Source organism: Amblyraja radiata, chromosome 2 (genome assembly GCF_010909765.2).
Source record: "Amblyraja radiata isolate CabotCenter1 chromosome 2, sAmbRad1.1.pri, whole genome shotgun sequence".
Classification (NCBI taxonomy): Eukaryota; Metazoa; Chordata; class Chondrichthyes; order Rajiformes; family Rajidae; genus Amblyraja; species Amblyraja radiata.
The window spans coordinates 125,097,316-125,113,982 of NC_045957.1; the positions used below are offsets into that span (position 1 = coordinate 125,097,316).

Genomic DNA, 16,667 nt, shown 5'->3' on the forward strand with positions numbered 1-16,667 from the left:
CGCCTCTCCCAGCTTTAGTATATTCCTCCCTGCCATTGAAACCCTCACAATTTACATCCAACCCTGTCGTACTATCCACCCTCAAAAATTTTAATCAATTTCGCTGCCACTATAAGTTCACATCAGCTTCAGTTCTGGGTCCCATTCACAGTAACCATTTATTCCCCCCCCCCCCCCCCCCCCCCCTCTACACTTGACTCAACCTTTAGACAGTGGGGTTTGAATGGTCTTATGTGCATTAAGGATTTAAACACCGACAACATATTTGATAGTTTTGATAACCTGTACAGAAAACATGGCCTCCTACATAATCATTTCTTTAAATATCTTCAGATCCGCCACTTTGCCATGAAAAAATGTCTCTCTTTTCCTGATCTCCCGCCTGTCAGTGTTGGATAAACTCATTCTTACCTTTGCAAATAAAGGACTGATCTCTGTATTATATTCTCAACTGATGTCTTTAGGAGATCAAAACCTGAACAAAGTTAAAGCTAGGTGGGAGGATGACCTTGGTATGGATCTGTCTGTGGAATGCTGGACGGAAGCACTAAAAAGAGTCCATTCCTCGTCATCATGTGCTAGATTGGGGCTCATACAATTCAAAGTTTTACACAGGGTTCATTTAAGCAAAGCCAGGCTTGCTGCAAAGCCAGGGGACAAACGCTGGCTGTGACAGGTGCTCCTTCTCTCCAGCCAATCTAGCTCATGCATTCTGATCCTGCCACAAACTTGGTGACTACTGGGCAGTGGTTTTTAAAGCCATCAGTGAAGTCCTTGGGGTGACACTGAGGCCTTGCCCTCTTGTAGCTGTATTCAGTGTAGCAGGGTTTAAATGCAAACCAGTCTGACATCATTGCATTCACATCGCTTTTGGCCCGTAGGTGAATTTTGCTGGTCTGGAAATCTACCACTCCTCCATCTGCTGCCGCTTGGCTGGAGGACGTAATGTCTTTTCTAAAACTAGAAAAGATTAAATTTACACTGAAGGGGTCTGTGAAAAAGTTTAATTCCAAATGGGAACCTTTTTTGTCATACTTTGAGAGTCTAAAAGAACTACCCACTGACTGAGGGCACTTGATTGTAGTCGGGGATCTGCCTTTATTTATGTCTCACTTTTATTTATTTACTTATTTTTGTTTACACAAATGTTAATGACCTCACAGGACAGTTGATGCATAATGAATACAGAGTGTATTCTGAACCATCTGACATGTTGTGGGTATGTATGGGCCTGGGCCTTGGAAGAATGCAGAGCTATTGCTGTCAAAATGTGCATCTGTATTTGTGATATGTTGTGTTGTGAACACATCAGCTGCCAAGGGGTGTTCAGGGAGGGTGGGTGAGGGTAACTATGTTGTTATGTATAAAAAACAAAAGGGAGGGAAATGTAATGCATTACGTCAGCTGTATTGTATCTTTCCTTCAAAAAACGAGTTGGATTGGCAGGGGGGGGGGTGGGATTTCATACAGGACAGAGGCAGGAGTAAGGAGACAGGACAAGTTGGTATGGAGGGTGGTGAAAGGGTAGAGGACAGAATAGGCAGGAGTAAGGCGGAGAGCGAGGAAGGTTGGTTTAAACTGCATGTATTTTAATGCAAGAGGCCTGACGAGTAAGGCAGATGAGCTTAGGGCATGGATAGATAGGAGCAAACTAAAAAAGATCAGAAGGGCAAAAAAGGGGCCAGGTGATAGCTCTGGCGGGTAGCAACAAGGACAATCCCAAGACATTTTAGAAATACATAAGGGGGAAATACATAAGGCCAATAAATCCCCAGGGCCAGATAGGCTGCATCCCAGAATACTTAAGGAAGTAGCCCCAGAAATAGTGGATGCATTAGTGATAATTTTTCAAAACTCTTTAGATTCTGGAGTAGTTCCTGAGGATTGGAGGGTAGCTAATGTAACCCCACTTTTTAAAAAGGGGGGGAGAGAGAAAACGGGGAATTACAGACCAGTTAGTCTAACATCGGTAGTGGGGAAACTGCTAGAATCAGTTATTAAAGATGGGATAGCAGCACATTTGGAAAGTGGTGAAATCATTGGACAAAGTCAGCATGGATTTATGAAAGGTAAATCATGTCTGACGAATCTTATAGACTTTTTCAAGGATGTAACTAGTAGAGTGGATAAGGGAGAACCAGTGGATGTGGTATATCTGGACTTTCAGAAGGCTTTTGACAAGGTCCCACATAAGAGATTAGTATACAAACTTAAAGCACACGGTATTGGGGGTTCAGTATTGATGTGGAAAGAGAACTGGCTGGCAGACAGGAAGCAAAGAGTAGGACGGGTCCTTTTCACAATGGCAGGCAGTGACTAGTGGGGTACCGCAAGGCTCAGTGCTGGGATCCCAGCTATTTACAATATATATTAATGATTTGGAGAAGGGAATTGAATGCAACATCTCCAAGTTTGCGGATGACACGAAGCTGGGGGGCAGTGTTAGCTGTGAGGAGGATGCTAGGAGGCTGCAAGATGACTTGGATAGACTGGGTGAGTGGGCAAATGCATGGCAGATGTAGTATAATGTGGATAAATGTGAGGTTATCCACTTTGGTGGCAAAAACAGGAAAGTAGACTATTACCTGAATGGTGGCCGATTAGAAAAGGGGGAGATGCAACGAGACCTGGGTGTCATGGTACATCAGTCATTGAAAGTAGGCATGTGCAGCAGGCAGTGAAGAAAGCGAATGGTATGTAAGCATTCATAGCAAAAGGATTTGAGTATAGGAGCAGGGAGGTTCTACTGCAGTTGTACAGGGTCTTGGTGAGACCACACCTGGAGTATTGCGTACAGTTTTGGTCTCCTAATCTGAGGAAGGACATTCTTGCCATAGAGGGAGTACAGAGAAGGTTCACCAGACTGATTCCTGGGATGTCAGGACTTTCATATGAAGAAAGACTGGATAGACTCGGCTAGTACTCGCTAGAATTTAGAAGATTGAGGGGGGATCTTATAGAAACATACAAAATTCTTAAGGGGTTGGACAGGCTAGATGCAGGAAGATTGTTTCCGATGTTGGGGAAGTCCAGAACAAGGGATCACAGTTTAAGGATAAAGGGGAAATCTTTTAGGACTGAGATGAGAAAAACATTTTTTACACAGAGAGTGGTGAATCTCTGGAATTCTCTGCCACAGAATGTAGTTGAGGCCAGTTCATTGGCCATATTTAAGAGGGAGTTAGATGTGGCCCTTGGGGCTAAAGGGATCAGGGGGTATGGAGAGAAGGCAGGTACAGGATACCGAGTTGGATGATCAGCCATGATCATATTGAATGGTGGTGCATGCTCGAAGGGCCGAATAGCCTACTCCTGCACCTATTTTCTATTGGTTCTATGGGAAAAAGGTAACTAGAGAGAGTTGTACCTCTCAGGAATCAAAGCGGTCACCTCTGCGTGGAGCCACAGGAGAGGAGTATTTCTCCTCCATATTTACTGAGGATAAAGACAGTAGGACGGAGGAACTTGGGGCAGTCAATGGAAGTGTCTTCAGAGCAGTCAGGGTTACTGTCGAAGAAGTACTAAAAGTATGAAAGTAGATAAATCTCCAGGGCCTGATCAGATATATCCTTGGACATTGCGGGAAATCAGAGAGGAAATTGCTTGAGCCCTGGTCGAGTCGTCTTTAAATACAGGAGAGGTGCCGGAAGACTGGAGGGTGGCAAATGTTGTGCTCCTTTTGAAGAAGGGCTGCAGGGAAAATGCTGGGAACTATCGGCCGGTGACCTTAACATCTGTAGTTGGAAAGTTACTAGAGAGTATTCTGAGGGATAGGATATACAGACATTTGGATGGGCAAGGGCTGATTAGGGATAGTCAGCATGGTTTTGTACGTGGGAGATCGTGTCTCACAAATCTGATTGATTTTTTTGAAGACGTGGCCAAAAAGGTTGATGAGGGCAGAGCTGTAGATGTTATGTACATGGACTTCAGTAAGGCGTTTGACAAGGTTCCGCATGGTAGGCTGCTCTGGTAGGTTAGATCGCATGGGATCCAAGGAGAGATAGCTGAATGGATAGCAAATTAGCTCCATGGACGGAAGCAGAGGGTGATGGTGGAAGGTTGCTTCTCAGACAGGAGGCCTGTGACTAGTGGTGTGCCTCAGGGTTCGGTGCTGGGCCCGTTTCTGTTTGTCATCTACATCAATGATTTGGATGAAAATATACAGGGCAAGGTTAGCAAGTTTGCTGATGATACAAAAGTTAGTGGTTTTGCAGATAGTGAAGATGGTTGTGAACGATTGCAGCAGGATCTGGATCGATTGGCCAGGTGGGCGGAGGAATGGTTGATGGAATTTAATACGGAGAAGTGTGAGGTGTTGCATTTTGGGACGTCGAACAAGGGCAGGACCTACACAGTAAATGGTAGGCCTCTGGGTAGAGTTGTAGAGTAGAGGGATCTAGGAGCACAGGCGCATGGTCCTTGGAGTCGCAGGTATATAATGTGGTCAAAAAGGCGTTTGGCACATTGACCTTCATCAGTCAGAAACATAGAATACAGAAAATAGGTGCAGTGGGAGGCCATTCGGCCCTTCGAGCCAGCACCGCCATTCATTGTGATCATGGCTGATCGTCCCCAATCAATAACCCGTGCCTGCCATCTCCCCATATCCCAGAGTATTGAGTATAGAAGTTGGGTGGTCATGTTGCAGTTCTATAAGACATTAGTGAGAGACCACATTTATAGTATTGTAGTTCTGGGCACCATATTATAGGAAATATGTGGTCAAGCTGGATAGGATACAGAAAAGATTTACGAGGATGTTGCCAGGGCTGAGAGTCTGAGCTGTAGGGAGATGTTAAGTAGGATGGGACTATTCCTTGGAGCGCAGGAGGGTGAAGGGTGATCTCATAGAGGTGTATAAAATCATGAGAAGAATAGATCGGGTAGATGCACAGTCTCTTGCCCAGGGTAGGGGAATCGAGGATTAGAGGGCATAAGTTCAAGGTGAAGGGGAAAAGATTTAATAGAAATGTGAGGGGTAACTACTTTTACACAAAAGGCGGTGGGTGTATGGAACAAGCTGCCAGAGGAGGTAGTTGAGGCTGGGACTATCCCAACGTTTAAGAAACAGTTGGACAGATACATGGATAGTGTAAGTAGTGCAGATGCTGGTTTAAACCGAAGATAGACACAAAGCTGGAGTAACTCAGCTGGACAGACAGCATCTGTGGAGAGAAGGAATGGGTGACGTTTCAATTCGAGACCCTTCTTCAAACTGGTTAGGGATAAGGGAAATGAGAGATATAGACGGTGATGTAGAGAGATAAAGAACAATGAATGAGATATATATAAAAAAAGTAACGATGATAAAGGAAACATGCCATTCATTGTTTGTCGGGTGAAAATGAGAAGCTGGTGCGACTTGGGTGGGGGAGGGATGGAGAGAGAGAGGGAATGCCGGGGCTACCTGAAGTTAGAGATATCAATATTCATTCCACTGGGCTGTAAGCTGCCCAAGCGAAATATGAGATGCTGTTCCTCCAATTTGCGTTTGGCCTCACTCTGACAATGGAGGAGACCGAGGACAGAAAGGTCTGTGTGGGAATGGGAAGGAGAATTAAAGTGTCTAGCAACTGGGAGAAGTTCCAGCTTTTTGTCTCTCTCTCTCAGGTACATGGATAGGACAGGTTTGGAGGGATATGGTCAAAATGCGGACAGTGTAGCTGGTATATGTTGGCCGGTGTCGGCAAATTGGGCCGAAGGGCCTGTTTCCGCCCTGTATCACTCTATGACAGTGGGCCTACGATACAATATCACTTGATTTATCCCAGGAAGGAAATTAGTTTGCCAACAGTCATAGAACACAACAAAATACACAAAATTAAAGTGAGGTGTACAAAGTCCAAGATTGAAGAGGGAGGAGGGGGGGTGGGGGTCAGTCTACCCCACAGCAGATGGCTTTAGAATCCTATGATCGGCCATCTGATCTGGAGACATTCTAAGTGGCATGAGAGTACTCATCGCCACGACTCACTCAGGCAGTGCATTGTTCTGGGTGAAAGCTTCTTCCTCATGCTCCTCATATTACCAGACCTATAATTCTGTTTACTTCTCCCTAGTTTGTTTTACTAAACAGCAACTCTCATTGATCTGAATTCAACTCCATCTGTTATTCCTCAGCCCAACTGGCCCATCAAACATAGAACAGTACACCACTGGACCTGTCCCTTCAGCCCAATAGGTCTGTGCTGAACACGACGCTATGACCAGCTCTCCTCTGCCTACACATCATCCATATCCCTCCATTCACGTGCCTATCTAAAAGCATCTTGAACACTCCACTGTATCTGCCTACGCCACCACGCCTGGTGATGTGTTCCAGACCTTCGCCAATCTGTGCAAAAACAAACATTAATCTTTCCCCTTTCATCTCGCCAGCATACTGTCCCAGCAAGGTAACGTGCCCCGCGCATCTAGATTTGTCTTCCCCCTTCGTCCACTATCCCATACTTGCCCCATGCATCTACATTAATCTTCCCCCTTCATCCCAGCAAGGTCTCTGACCACCCTGTGACTCAGCTCCTCAATAATGGAGTAGTCACAGCACATCCAAGCAGACATTGACAGAGATGTGAAAGCCTAAGCGAGCCCCTGTCATGGCGCTGTCGGCCAGAGGGAGGAGACTCACAGCAACTGTCCTTCAATCCTGTCTCAATAAGATAACTCGGTACAACCAATCTTACTCAGTCATTCCTCATTAGATGAACTGTCACCACAGGAATCAATAATGAATACAACATTGACAATGATTACAGTGATCTATCGCACATAGCATGTCCAAAATAGTTACTGAGGCATGATACTTTCTCTGGGGAGTTGTCTCAATATAAAAGGAACTGTGTAGATGAAGATGCTAGCCAACAGAATTGCAATTTAAATAATTAAGCAACAACTGACAATTAAAATATTTAATTACAGGGAGATGCAACCGCCTTAGTCTTCTTGCAAAGGTACCAATTTCACAAGTAGATTAATACCGAAATAAACTGATTAGATACTGCGCCGCCTAATTTAAAACAGATTAGTTTAGAGATACAGTGCAAAAACAGGCCCTTCGGCCCACACTGACCAGTGATCCCTGCACACTAACACTATCCTACACACACTAGGGACAATTTACATGTATACCAAACCAATTAACCTATAAACCTGCACATCTTTGGAGTGTGGGAGGAAACCGAAGATCTTGGAGAAAACCCACGCAGGTCACAGGGAGAATGTACATACTCCATACAGAGAGCACCCGTGGTCAGGATCGAACCCGGGTCTCTGTCGCTGAAAGGCAATAGCTCTACCGCTACACCCACCCCCCACCACTCCCCAGCATTGTCACTAACTCCACCCCCCAGCCTTGTCACTAACCACCTCTCTCAGAACAGCCATTCGCTGTGAAGCTTTGGGCACATCTCGGTTATGATTGGATGACGGAGTAGATGTGATGGGCTGAATGGCCTAATTATGCTCCTACATCTCAGGAAGAACGCTGTTCATCATGGAAGGCGAGGTGGAGGCTGGGGAGTTCAGGGAGGGTTGCTGATATTCTGGAGCAAGTGTTAGAAACACAGGCCTTACATCAGGATTTAAAGAGGAGCGCGGGGCTTGCTTCTACAGAGGCCCGAGAGCCGTTGGAGAGGTCGCAGAGGGAGGAGCTACACCCGAGCGGTAGGATTTAAAGAGGAGCGCGGGGCTTGCTTCTACAGAGGCCCGAGAGCCGTTGGAGAGGTCGCAGAGGGAGGAGCTACAACCGAGCGGTAGGATTTAAAGAGGAGCGCGGCGTTTGCTTCTACAGAGGCCCGAGAGCCGTTGGAGAGGTCGCAGAGAGAGGAGCTACACCCGAGCGGTAGGATTTAAAGAGGAGCGCGGGGCTTGCTTCTACAGAGGCCCGAGAGCCGTTGGAGAGGTCGCAGAGGGAGGAGCTACACCCGAGCGGTAGGATTTAAAGAGGAGCGCGGGGCTTGCTTCTACAGAGGCCTGAGAGCCGTTGGAGAGGTCGCAGAGGGAGGAGCTACACCCGAGCGGTAGGATTTAAAGAGGAGCGCGGGGCTTGCTTCTACAGAGGCCCGAGAGCCGTTGGAGAGGTCGCAGAGGGAGGAGCTACACCCGAGCGGTAGGATTTAAAGAGGAGCGCGGGGCTTGCTTCTACAGAGGCCTGAGAGCCGTTGGAGAGGTCGCAGAGGGAGGAGCTACACCCGAGCGGTAGGATTTAAAGAGGAGCGCGGGGCTTGCTTCTACAGAGGCCTGAGAGCCGTTGGAGAGGTCGCAGAGGGAGGAGGAGCTGAAATCTGCAACGTTCCAAGTTCCACTTCAAAAACAAGTGGGTTTGAGGAAGCCGCTGATTGGTGGAAGCAGACAAGAGGGAGCAGCTGATTGGGAGTCAGATCCCTGCTGATTGTATTGTATTGTAGCAGTTTAATTTGTATTGTATCCAGGGTAAGAGGGGAGTATGAGGGCCGGGGCAGTTTACTGTTCTGGATGTCAGATGTGGGAAGTCATGGAGTCTGATAGCCCTCCAGACGTCCACATCTGTGCCAGGTGTATCGAGATGGGGCTCCTAAGGGACCGTATTAGGAACCTGGAGCAGCAGCTCGATGACCTCCGTCTGGTCAGGGAGAGCGAGTAAGTCATTGAGAGGAGTTACAGGGAGGTGGTCACTCCAAGACCACAGGAGGCAGGCAAGTTGATCACGGTTGGGAGAGGCAAGGGGCACAGGCAGGGACTAGAGAGTACCGCGGTGGCTGTACACCTTGACAATAAGTACTCCTGTTTGAGCACTGTTGGGGGGGACAGCCTACCTGGGGGTAGCGACAGCGGCCGGGCCTCCGGTACAGAGACCGGTCCTGTTGCTCAGAAGGGTAAGGAAAAGAAGAGGAGAGCAATACTAGTAGGGGACTCTATAGTTAGGGGGTCAGACTGGCGATTCTGTGGACGCAGTCGGGATACCCGGATGGTAGTTTGCCTCCCTGGTGCCAGGGTCTGTGATGTGTCTCAACGTGTCCAAGATATCATGAAAGGGGAGGGAGAGGAGCCCGAGGTCGTGGTGCATATAGGTACCAATGACATAGGTAAAAAAAGAGAAGAGGTCCTGAAAGGAGAATTTAGGGAGTTAGGAGGAGAGTTAAAGAGTAGGACAGCAAAGGTAACAATCTCTGGATTACTGCCTGTGCCACGCGACAGTGAGAGTAGGAATGGAGCAAGGTGGAGGATAAATGCGTGGCTGAAGGACTGGTGCAGAGGGCAGGGATTCAAATTTCTGGATCATTGGGACCTCTTTTGTGGAAGGTGCGACCTGTACAAAAAGGATGGGTTGCACTTGAACCTGAGGGGGACCGATATCCTGGCGGGGAGATCTGCAAAGGCTACTGGGGAGACTTTAAACTAGAATGGTTGGGGGGAGGGACTCAAATAGAGAAAGTTATTAGACAGTGTGTGAGGCAGGAGGCAGAGAAGGGAAGCATTCAGACCCAACATGTAGGGGGGAAAGAAGAAAACAACAATAAACAGAGAATAAGAGGTGGTGGGGTTCTTAAATGGATGAGCAGAGAAACAGAGGGGTGTAAAATGTGGGCGGAAGCAATAGGTAGCAAGGTGAAAAGTAAAAGTGGCAGGCAGACAAATCCAGGGCAAAAATCAAAAAGGGCCACTTTTCAACATAATTGTATAAGGGGTAAGAGCGTTGTAAAAACAAGCCTTAAGGCTTTGTGTCTCAATGCAAGGAGCATTCGTAATAAGGTGGATGAGTTGAACGTGCAGATAGCTATTAATGATTATGATATAGTCGGGATCACGGAGACATGGCTCCAGGGTGACCAAGGCTGGGAGCTGAACATCCAGGGATATTCAATATTCAGGAGGGATAGAGAGAAAGGAAAAGGTGGTGGAGTAGCGCTGCTGGTTAGAGAGGAGATTAACGCAGTGGAAAGGAAGGACATTAGCTTGGAAGATGTGGAATCGGTATGGGTAGAACTGCGAAACACTAAGGGGCAGAAAACGCTGGTGGGTGTTGTGTACAGGCCACCTAGCAGTAGTAGTGAAGTTGGGGATGGCATCAAACAGGAAATTAGAAATGCGTGCAACAAAGGCAAAACAGTTATAATGGGTGACTTCAATCTACATATAGATTGGGTGAATCAAATTGGCAGGGGTGCTGAGGAAGAGGATTTCTTGGAATGTATGCGGGATAGTTATCTAAACCAACATGTAGAGGAACCAACGAGAGAGCAGGCTATTCTAGACTGGGTATTGAGTAATGAGGAAGGGTTAGTTAGCAGACTTGTTGTGCGTGCCCCCTTGGGCAAGAGTGACCATAATATGGTTGAGTTCTTCATTAGGATGGAGAGTGACATTGTTAATTCAGAAACAACGGTTCTGAACTTAAAGAAAGGTAACTTTGAGGGTATGAGACGTGAATTGGCCAAGATTGACTGGCAATTAGTTCTAAAAGGGTTGACGGTGGATATGCAATGGAAGGTATTTAAAGACTGCATGGATGAACTACAAAAATTGTTCATCCCAGTTTGGCAAAAGAATAAATCAGGGAAGGTAGTGAATCCGTGGATAACAAGGGAAATCAGGGATGGTATCAAAGCAAAAGATGATGCGTACAAATTAGCCAGAAAAAGCAGCATACCAGAGGACTGGGAGAAATTCAGAGACCAGCAGAGGAGGACAAAGGGCTTAATTAGGAAAGGGAAAATAGATTATGAAAGAAAACTGGCAGGGAACATAAAAACTGACTGCAAAAGTTTTTATAGATATGTGAAGAGAAAGAGATTAGTTAAAACAAATGTAGGTCCCTTGCAGTCAGAAACAGGTGAGTTGATCATGGGGAACAAGGATATGGCGGACCAATTGAATAACTACTTTGGTTCCGTCTTCACTAAGGAAGACATAAATAATCTGCCGGAAATGGCAGGGGACCGCGGGTCAAAGGAGATAGAGGAACTGAGTGAAATCCAGGTTAGTTGGGAAGTGGTGTTGGGTAAATTGAATGGATTAAAGGCCGATAAATCACCAGGGCCAGATAGGCTGCATCCCAGAGTACTTAAGGAAGTAGCTCCAGAAATAGTGGATGCATTAGTGATAATTTTTCAAAACTCTTTAGATTCTGGAGTAGTTCCTGAGGATTGGAGGGTAGCAAACGTAACCCCACTTTTTAAGAAGGGAGGGAGAGAGAAAACGGGGAATTACAGACCAGTTAGTCTAACATCGGTAGTGGGGAAACTGCTAGAGTCAGTTATTAAAGATGGGATAGCAGCACATTTGGAAAGTGGTGAAATCATTGGACAAAGTCAGCATGGATTTACGAAAGGTAAATCATGTCTGACGAATCTTATAGAATTTTTCGAGGATGTAACTAGTAGAGTGGATAGAGGAGAACCAGTGGATGTGTTGTATCTGGACTTTCAGAAGGCTTTCGACAAGGTCCCACATAAGAGATTAGTATACAAACTTAAAGCACACGGTATTGGGGGTTCAGTATTGATGTGGATAGAGAACTGGCTGGCAAACAGGAAGCAAAGAATAGGAGTAAACGGGTCCTTTTCACAATGGCAGGCAGTGACTAGTGGGGTACCGCAAGGCTCAGTGCTGGGACCCCAGCTATTTACAATTTATATTAATGATCTGGATGAGGGAATTGAAGGCAACATCTCCAAGTTTGCGGATGACACTAAGCTGGGGGGCAGTGTTAGCTGTGAGGAGGATGCTAGGAGACTGCAAGGTGACTTGGATAGGCTGGGTGAGTGGGCAAATGTTTGGCAGATGCAGTATAATGTGGATAAATGTGAGGTTATCCACTTTGGTGGCAAAAACAGGAAAGCAGACTATTATCTAAATGGTGGCCGATTAGGAAAAGGGGAGATGCAGCGAGATCTGGGTGTCATGGTACACCAGTCATTGAAAGTAGGCATGCAGGTGCAGCAGGCAGTGAAGAAAGCGAATGGTATGTTAGCTTTCATAGCAAAAGGATTTGAGTATAGGAGCAGGGAGGTTCTACTGCAGTTGTACAGGGTCTTGGTGAGACCACACCTGGAGTATTGCGTACAGTTTTGGTCTCCAAATCTGAGGAAGGACATTATAGCCATAGAGGGAGTGCAGAGAAGGTTCACCAGACTGATTCCTGGGATGTCAGGACTTTCATATGAAGAAAGACTGGATAGACTTGGCTTATACTCGCTAGAATTTAGGAGATTGAGAGGGGATCTTATAGAAACGTACAAAATTCTTATGGGGTTGGACAGGCTAGATGCAGGAAGATTGTTCCCGATGTTGGGGAAGTCCAGGACAAGGGGTCACAGCTTAAGGATAAGGGGGAAATCCTTTAGGACCGAGATGAGAAGAAACTTTTTCACACAGAGAGTGGTGAATCTCTGGAACTCTCTGCCACAGAGGGTAGTTGAGGCCAGTTCATTGGCTATATTTAAGAGTTAGATGTGGCCCTTGTGGCTAAAGGGATCAGGGGGTATGGAGAGAAGGCAGGTACGGGATACTGAGTTGGATGATCAGCCATGATCATATTGAATGGCGGTGCAGGCTCGAAGGGCCGAATGGCCTACTCCTGCACCTATTTTCTATGTATCTATGTATCAGACAGTAACAGGAAACAGGCCTTTCTGCCCAACTCATCCATGCTGATCAGGATGCCCAATCAAAGCATTTGGAGGGGAGTTGATGGAGGGTCTGAGAATCTTCACTTGGAAAGGGAGGACAGACTGGAAAGAATGAGCATTGTTTTGTGCATGCAGAAATTGTCTCACAAATTTACTGATTTGTTTTTGATATAGGATGTAAGATGAGGACAGAGGAGTAGCGATCGTTGGCGTGTTAGTACTCGTCAGTAGAAGAGATCGTTGGCATTGGACTCTGGTGTTGTACATTGGCCCGGAAGGCCAAGGCACAGGGATGAGGCATGTTAACAAACTGGTTCCCAAGTTGGCTTGGTGATTGGAGGCACAGGATCGGGGTGGAGGAGTGCTTGTACTGAAAGGCTGCAACAAGTGGTGTGCATAGTATCCATGCTGGGACTTCATTTGTTCTCGAAATGACCTGGATAAAAATGGTGGGGAATAACTGTTCAGTTGCCGGTGACACAAAGTGATGTTATAGATGACAAGGATTGTCTTTGGACAAAGCCGGACAGTGATCAGCTGGAATGTTGGGCAGAGCAGGGGCAGGGGCAATGCAACCCGGGCCAGTGGGGTAATGAACAAGCTGCTTCTGCCTCCATCTTGTTCAAGAAGGAACTGCAGATGCTGGAAAATCGAAGGTACACAAAAATGCTGGAGAAACTCAGCGGGTGCAGCAGCATCTATGGAGCGAAGCTGCTTCGCTCCATAGATGCTGCTGCACCCGCTGAGTTTCTCCAGCATTTTTGTGTACCTTCTGCCTCCATCTTGTTTGTTTTGGGTTAGCCCTTTCCTTAACCCTTTCTTTAAAGTCTCTTCAATGTGAAAAATTACATTTCTTTTCCCACAGATGTGGCCTGGCCTGATGGTGTTCTTTAAATTACACAATTTAATGTCTGTTTTATTTTAACTGTTAGTTAAAAATGAACAGTATGGAACGCCAGCTTTAAGTCTGGTCCCCATCCGACCCATGAGGTGAACAAACAGCAAGTGGAGGCTCACACTGCATTATAACGGTCAATGAACAGTCACAAAAGCACCAGTTGGTGAGATAACGGGAGACTTACAGGATCGGTGAGCATTGCCCGAGAGTGAGAGGCCAGAGCCAGGAAAGCCAGTGCATTGAAGATAATCCCATTGATGATACTGTACATCAAGTGTTGTCCTGGAATAAGCATTACAAAAACCACCACGAACTCTGCATAGAAAACCAGCATCCAGGTGACAAAGACACACGCCAGTCCGCATCCGTCTTTGATGAACCAGATCCGATCCATGGAGCCGTCGTCACTGGGCGGCGGCACGCACTGGTCAGCTTGCAGATACTCCGCCCGCCGCTCAATGTTTCTGTTGCGGTTAGATGATCTCATGGTATAGCGTGGTCCATACTTAAACCTGGCAAATCAAAGCAACAGCCGTTACCAACCAAACCGAGTCACGGTCATGTAGCACTGAAACAGGCCCTTCAGCCCATTACATTCATGCCAACCCTCACATAGAATATAGTACAGCACTGAAACAGGCCCTTCAGCCTATTACATTCATGCCAACTGTCAAGCACCAATCTACACAAGTCCCATTTGCCAGCATTTAATAATAATAATAATAATAATAATAATAATACACTTTATTGTCATTGTAAAGACATACAACGAAATTTCAGGCGCACTGCCCGAGCGGAGCTTCAACGTAACAGATAAATAACAAAAATGGCAAGAAAACATCGTCAGAATGTGCAATATTTCACAGTATAGTGTAGTGGCAGTACAAACTATTGGCTATGGGGAGCTGTGTGTTCAGTGCAGAGTTCAGGGAGGTGATGGCCTTGGGGTAGAACCTGTTCGCCAATCTTGTGGTGTGTGATTTGATGGATCTGTAACGCTTTCCTTAAGTCAGAAGGGCCAACAAGTGATGGGCGGGATGAGATGTGTCCTTTAGTATACGTGATACCTTGCTCCATGGCCTTCTCTGCCTTAACTGCTGGTCAAGTTACTTGCTAAACATTGAGAGTAGTTGTCTTTAGCACTGTGGAATTCTCTGCCTCAGAGGGCGGTGGAGGCCTGTTCTCTAGATGCTTTCACGAGAGGTAGATAAGGCTCTTAAAAATAGCGGAGTCAGGGGATATGGGGAGAAGACAGGAACGGGGTACTAAATGTGGATGATCAGCCATGATCACATTGAATGGCGGTGCTGGCTCGAAGGGCCGAATGGCCTACTCCTGCACCGATTGTCTATTGTCACTGCATTCCGGATTCCAATCACACTGGTATGTGCTGAAGGGCCCATTCCTGTACTGTTCCGTGATATAAAATGTTGCACCCGTACTACACCACGAGCCATGGACTGCCAATCACAAACTTAGCTGTCCACCATCACCCCGTTTCCGCGAACCAAACCAGTTTTGGATTCATTTTGTCCTGGATCCCATTTGGGTCATTTTCAACCGTGGGACCATAAAGGTGTTACTGGAGAGCATGGTCCATCAAACATAGAATCTTGCGGCGTGGAAATAGGCCCTTCAGCCCAATTTGCCCACACCGGCTAATATGACCCAGCCTCAGATACACACAAAAAGCTCGAGTAACTAGCAGGACAGGCAGCATCACTGGACAGAAGGCATGGGTGATGTTTCAGGTCAAGACCCTTCGTCAGACTGACATTTCCTTATCGCGTGCCTTGATCTGTTTTTTCACAACTTACCCTTCATCCCCAATCAGTACCCCATTCCTGCCTTCTCCCCTGACTCCGATATCCCCTGACTCCGATATCTTTAAGAGCCCTATCTAACCCTCTCTTGAAAGTATCCAGAGAACCTGCCTCCACCACGCTCTGAGGCAGAGAATTCCACAGACTCACAACACTCTGTGAGAAAAAGTTTCCTCGTCTCTGTTCTAAATGGCTTACCCCTTATTCTTAAACTGTGGCCCCTGGTTCTGGACTCTCCCAACATCAGGAACATGTTTCCAGCCTCTAGCGTGTCCAAACCCTTAACAATCTTATATGTTTCAATAAGATCCCCTCTCATCCTTCTAATCTCCAGAGTGTACAAGCCCAGCCGCTCCATCCTCTCAGCATATGACAGTCTTGCCATCCCGGGAATAAACCTTGTAAACCTACGCTGCACTCCCTCAATAGCAAGAATGTCCTTCCTCAAATTAGGGGATCAAAACTGCACACAATACTCCAGGTGTGGTCTCACTAGGGCTCTGTACAACTGCAGAAGGGACCTCTTTGCTCCTATACTCGATTCCTCTTGTTATAAAGGCCAACATTGGTTTTCTTCACTGCCTGCTGTATCATGGTATATGGGCACACTGATCTGTTTGGTAGTAAATGCCTACTATGTTCTGTGTGCTTAAGCAAAGCAAGAATTTCATTGTCCTATCAGGGAACACATGACAATAAACTCACTTGAACTTGTACCTGCATGCTGACTTTGACGCTACAATGCTGAGAACTCTGTATCTTCCCAGGTAGACAAAAGTGCTGGAGAAACTCAGCGGGTGCAGCAGCATCTATGGAGCGAAGGAAATAGGCAACGTTTCGGCCCGAAAACATTGCCTATTTCCTTCGCCCCATAGATGCTGCTGCTGCACCCGCTGAGTTTCTTCAGCATTTTTGTCCACCTTCGATTTTCCAGGAATCTGCACAGTTCCTTCTTAAACACATCCGTATCTTCCCATCTGCTCCACTTGTTGGACTGGAGTGTGACCCGAGTGTAAATGCTCAGTGTCAGAGTGTAAATGTCCTGTATTCTGTGACCGGAGTTGACAGCGCGCACAGTCTGGTGCAGCCACCGGACACTCACCTGGTCAGTCAGCGGGGGTGGGGGGTGGAGGTAGATGCAGCTCACGCCGCCCGCCCTGGAGCCGCGGGCCCGGGGTGAGGGAGGGAGGGAGGGAGGGGGGGTCCAGGCCTCAGGCCGCGGTGCTGGAGTTGGGCCTCAGGCCGCCCGCGGGGAGAGGAGGACGAGGAGGAGGAGGAGGAGCCGCCGCCAAAGCGCCGCCATGTTCCGGTTGGCAGGCGCGGCCGTTACCCGGG

General features: G+C 47.1%; 1 protein-coding gene across 3 annotated transcripts in view; it reads right to left on the reverse strand.

Moving 5' to 3' along the window:
* The window catches only part of zdhhc3 (zinc finger DHHC-type palmitoyltransferase 3), a 64,709-nt gene extending 48,142 nt beyond the window's left edge, over nt 1-16,567 (reverse strand). For all 3 annotated transcript variants that reach the window (XM_033015132.1, XM_033015147.1, XM_033015139.1), the window contains exons 1-2: nt 16,435-16,567; nt 13,694-14,021 (exon numbers count right to left, since the gene is read on the reverse strand). In XM_033015132.1, coding sequence (XP_032871023.1) covers nt 13,694-13,996 — 303 coding nt within the window. In that variant the 5' untranslated portion in view covers nt 13,997-14,021; nt 16,435-16,567. The remainder of the gene's footprint in view (nt 1-13,693; nt 14,022-16,434) is intronic.
* Between the last annotated feature and the right edge of the window lie 100 nt (nt 16,568-16,667).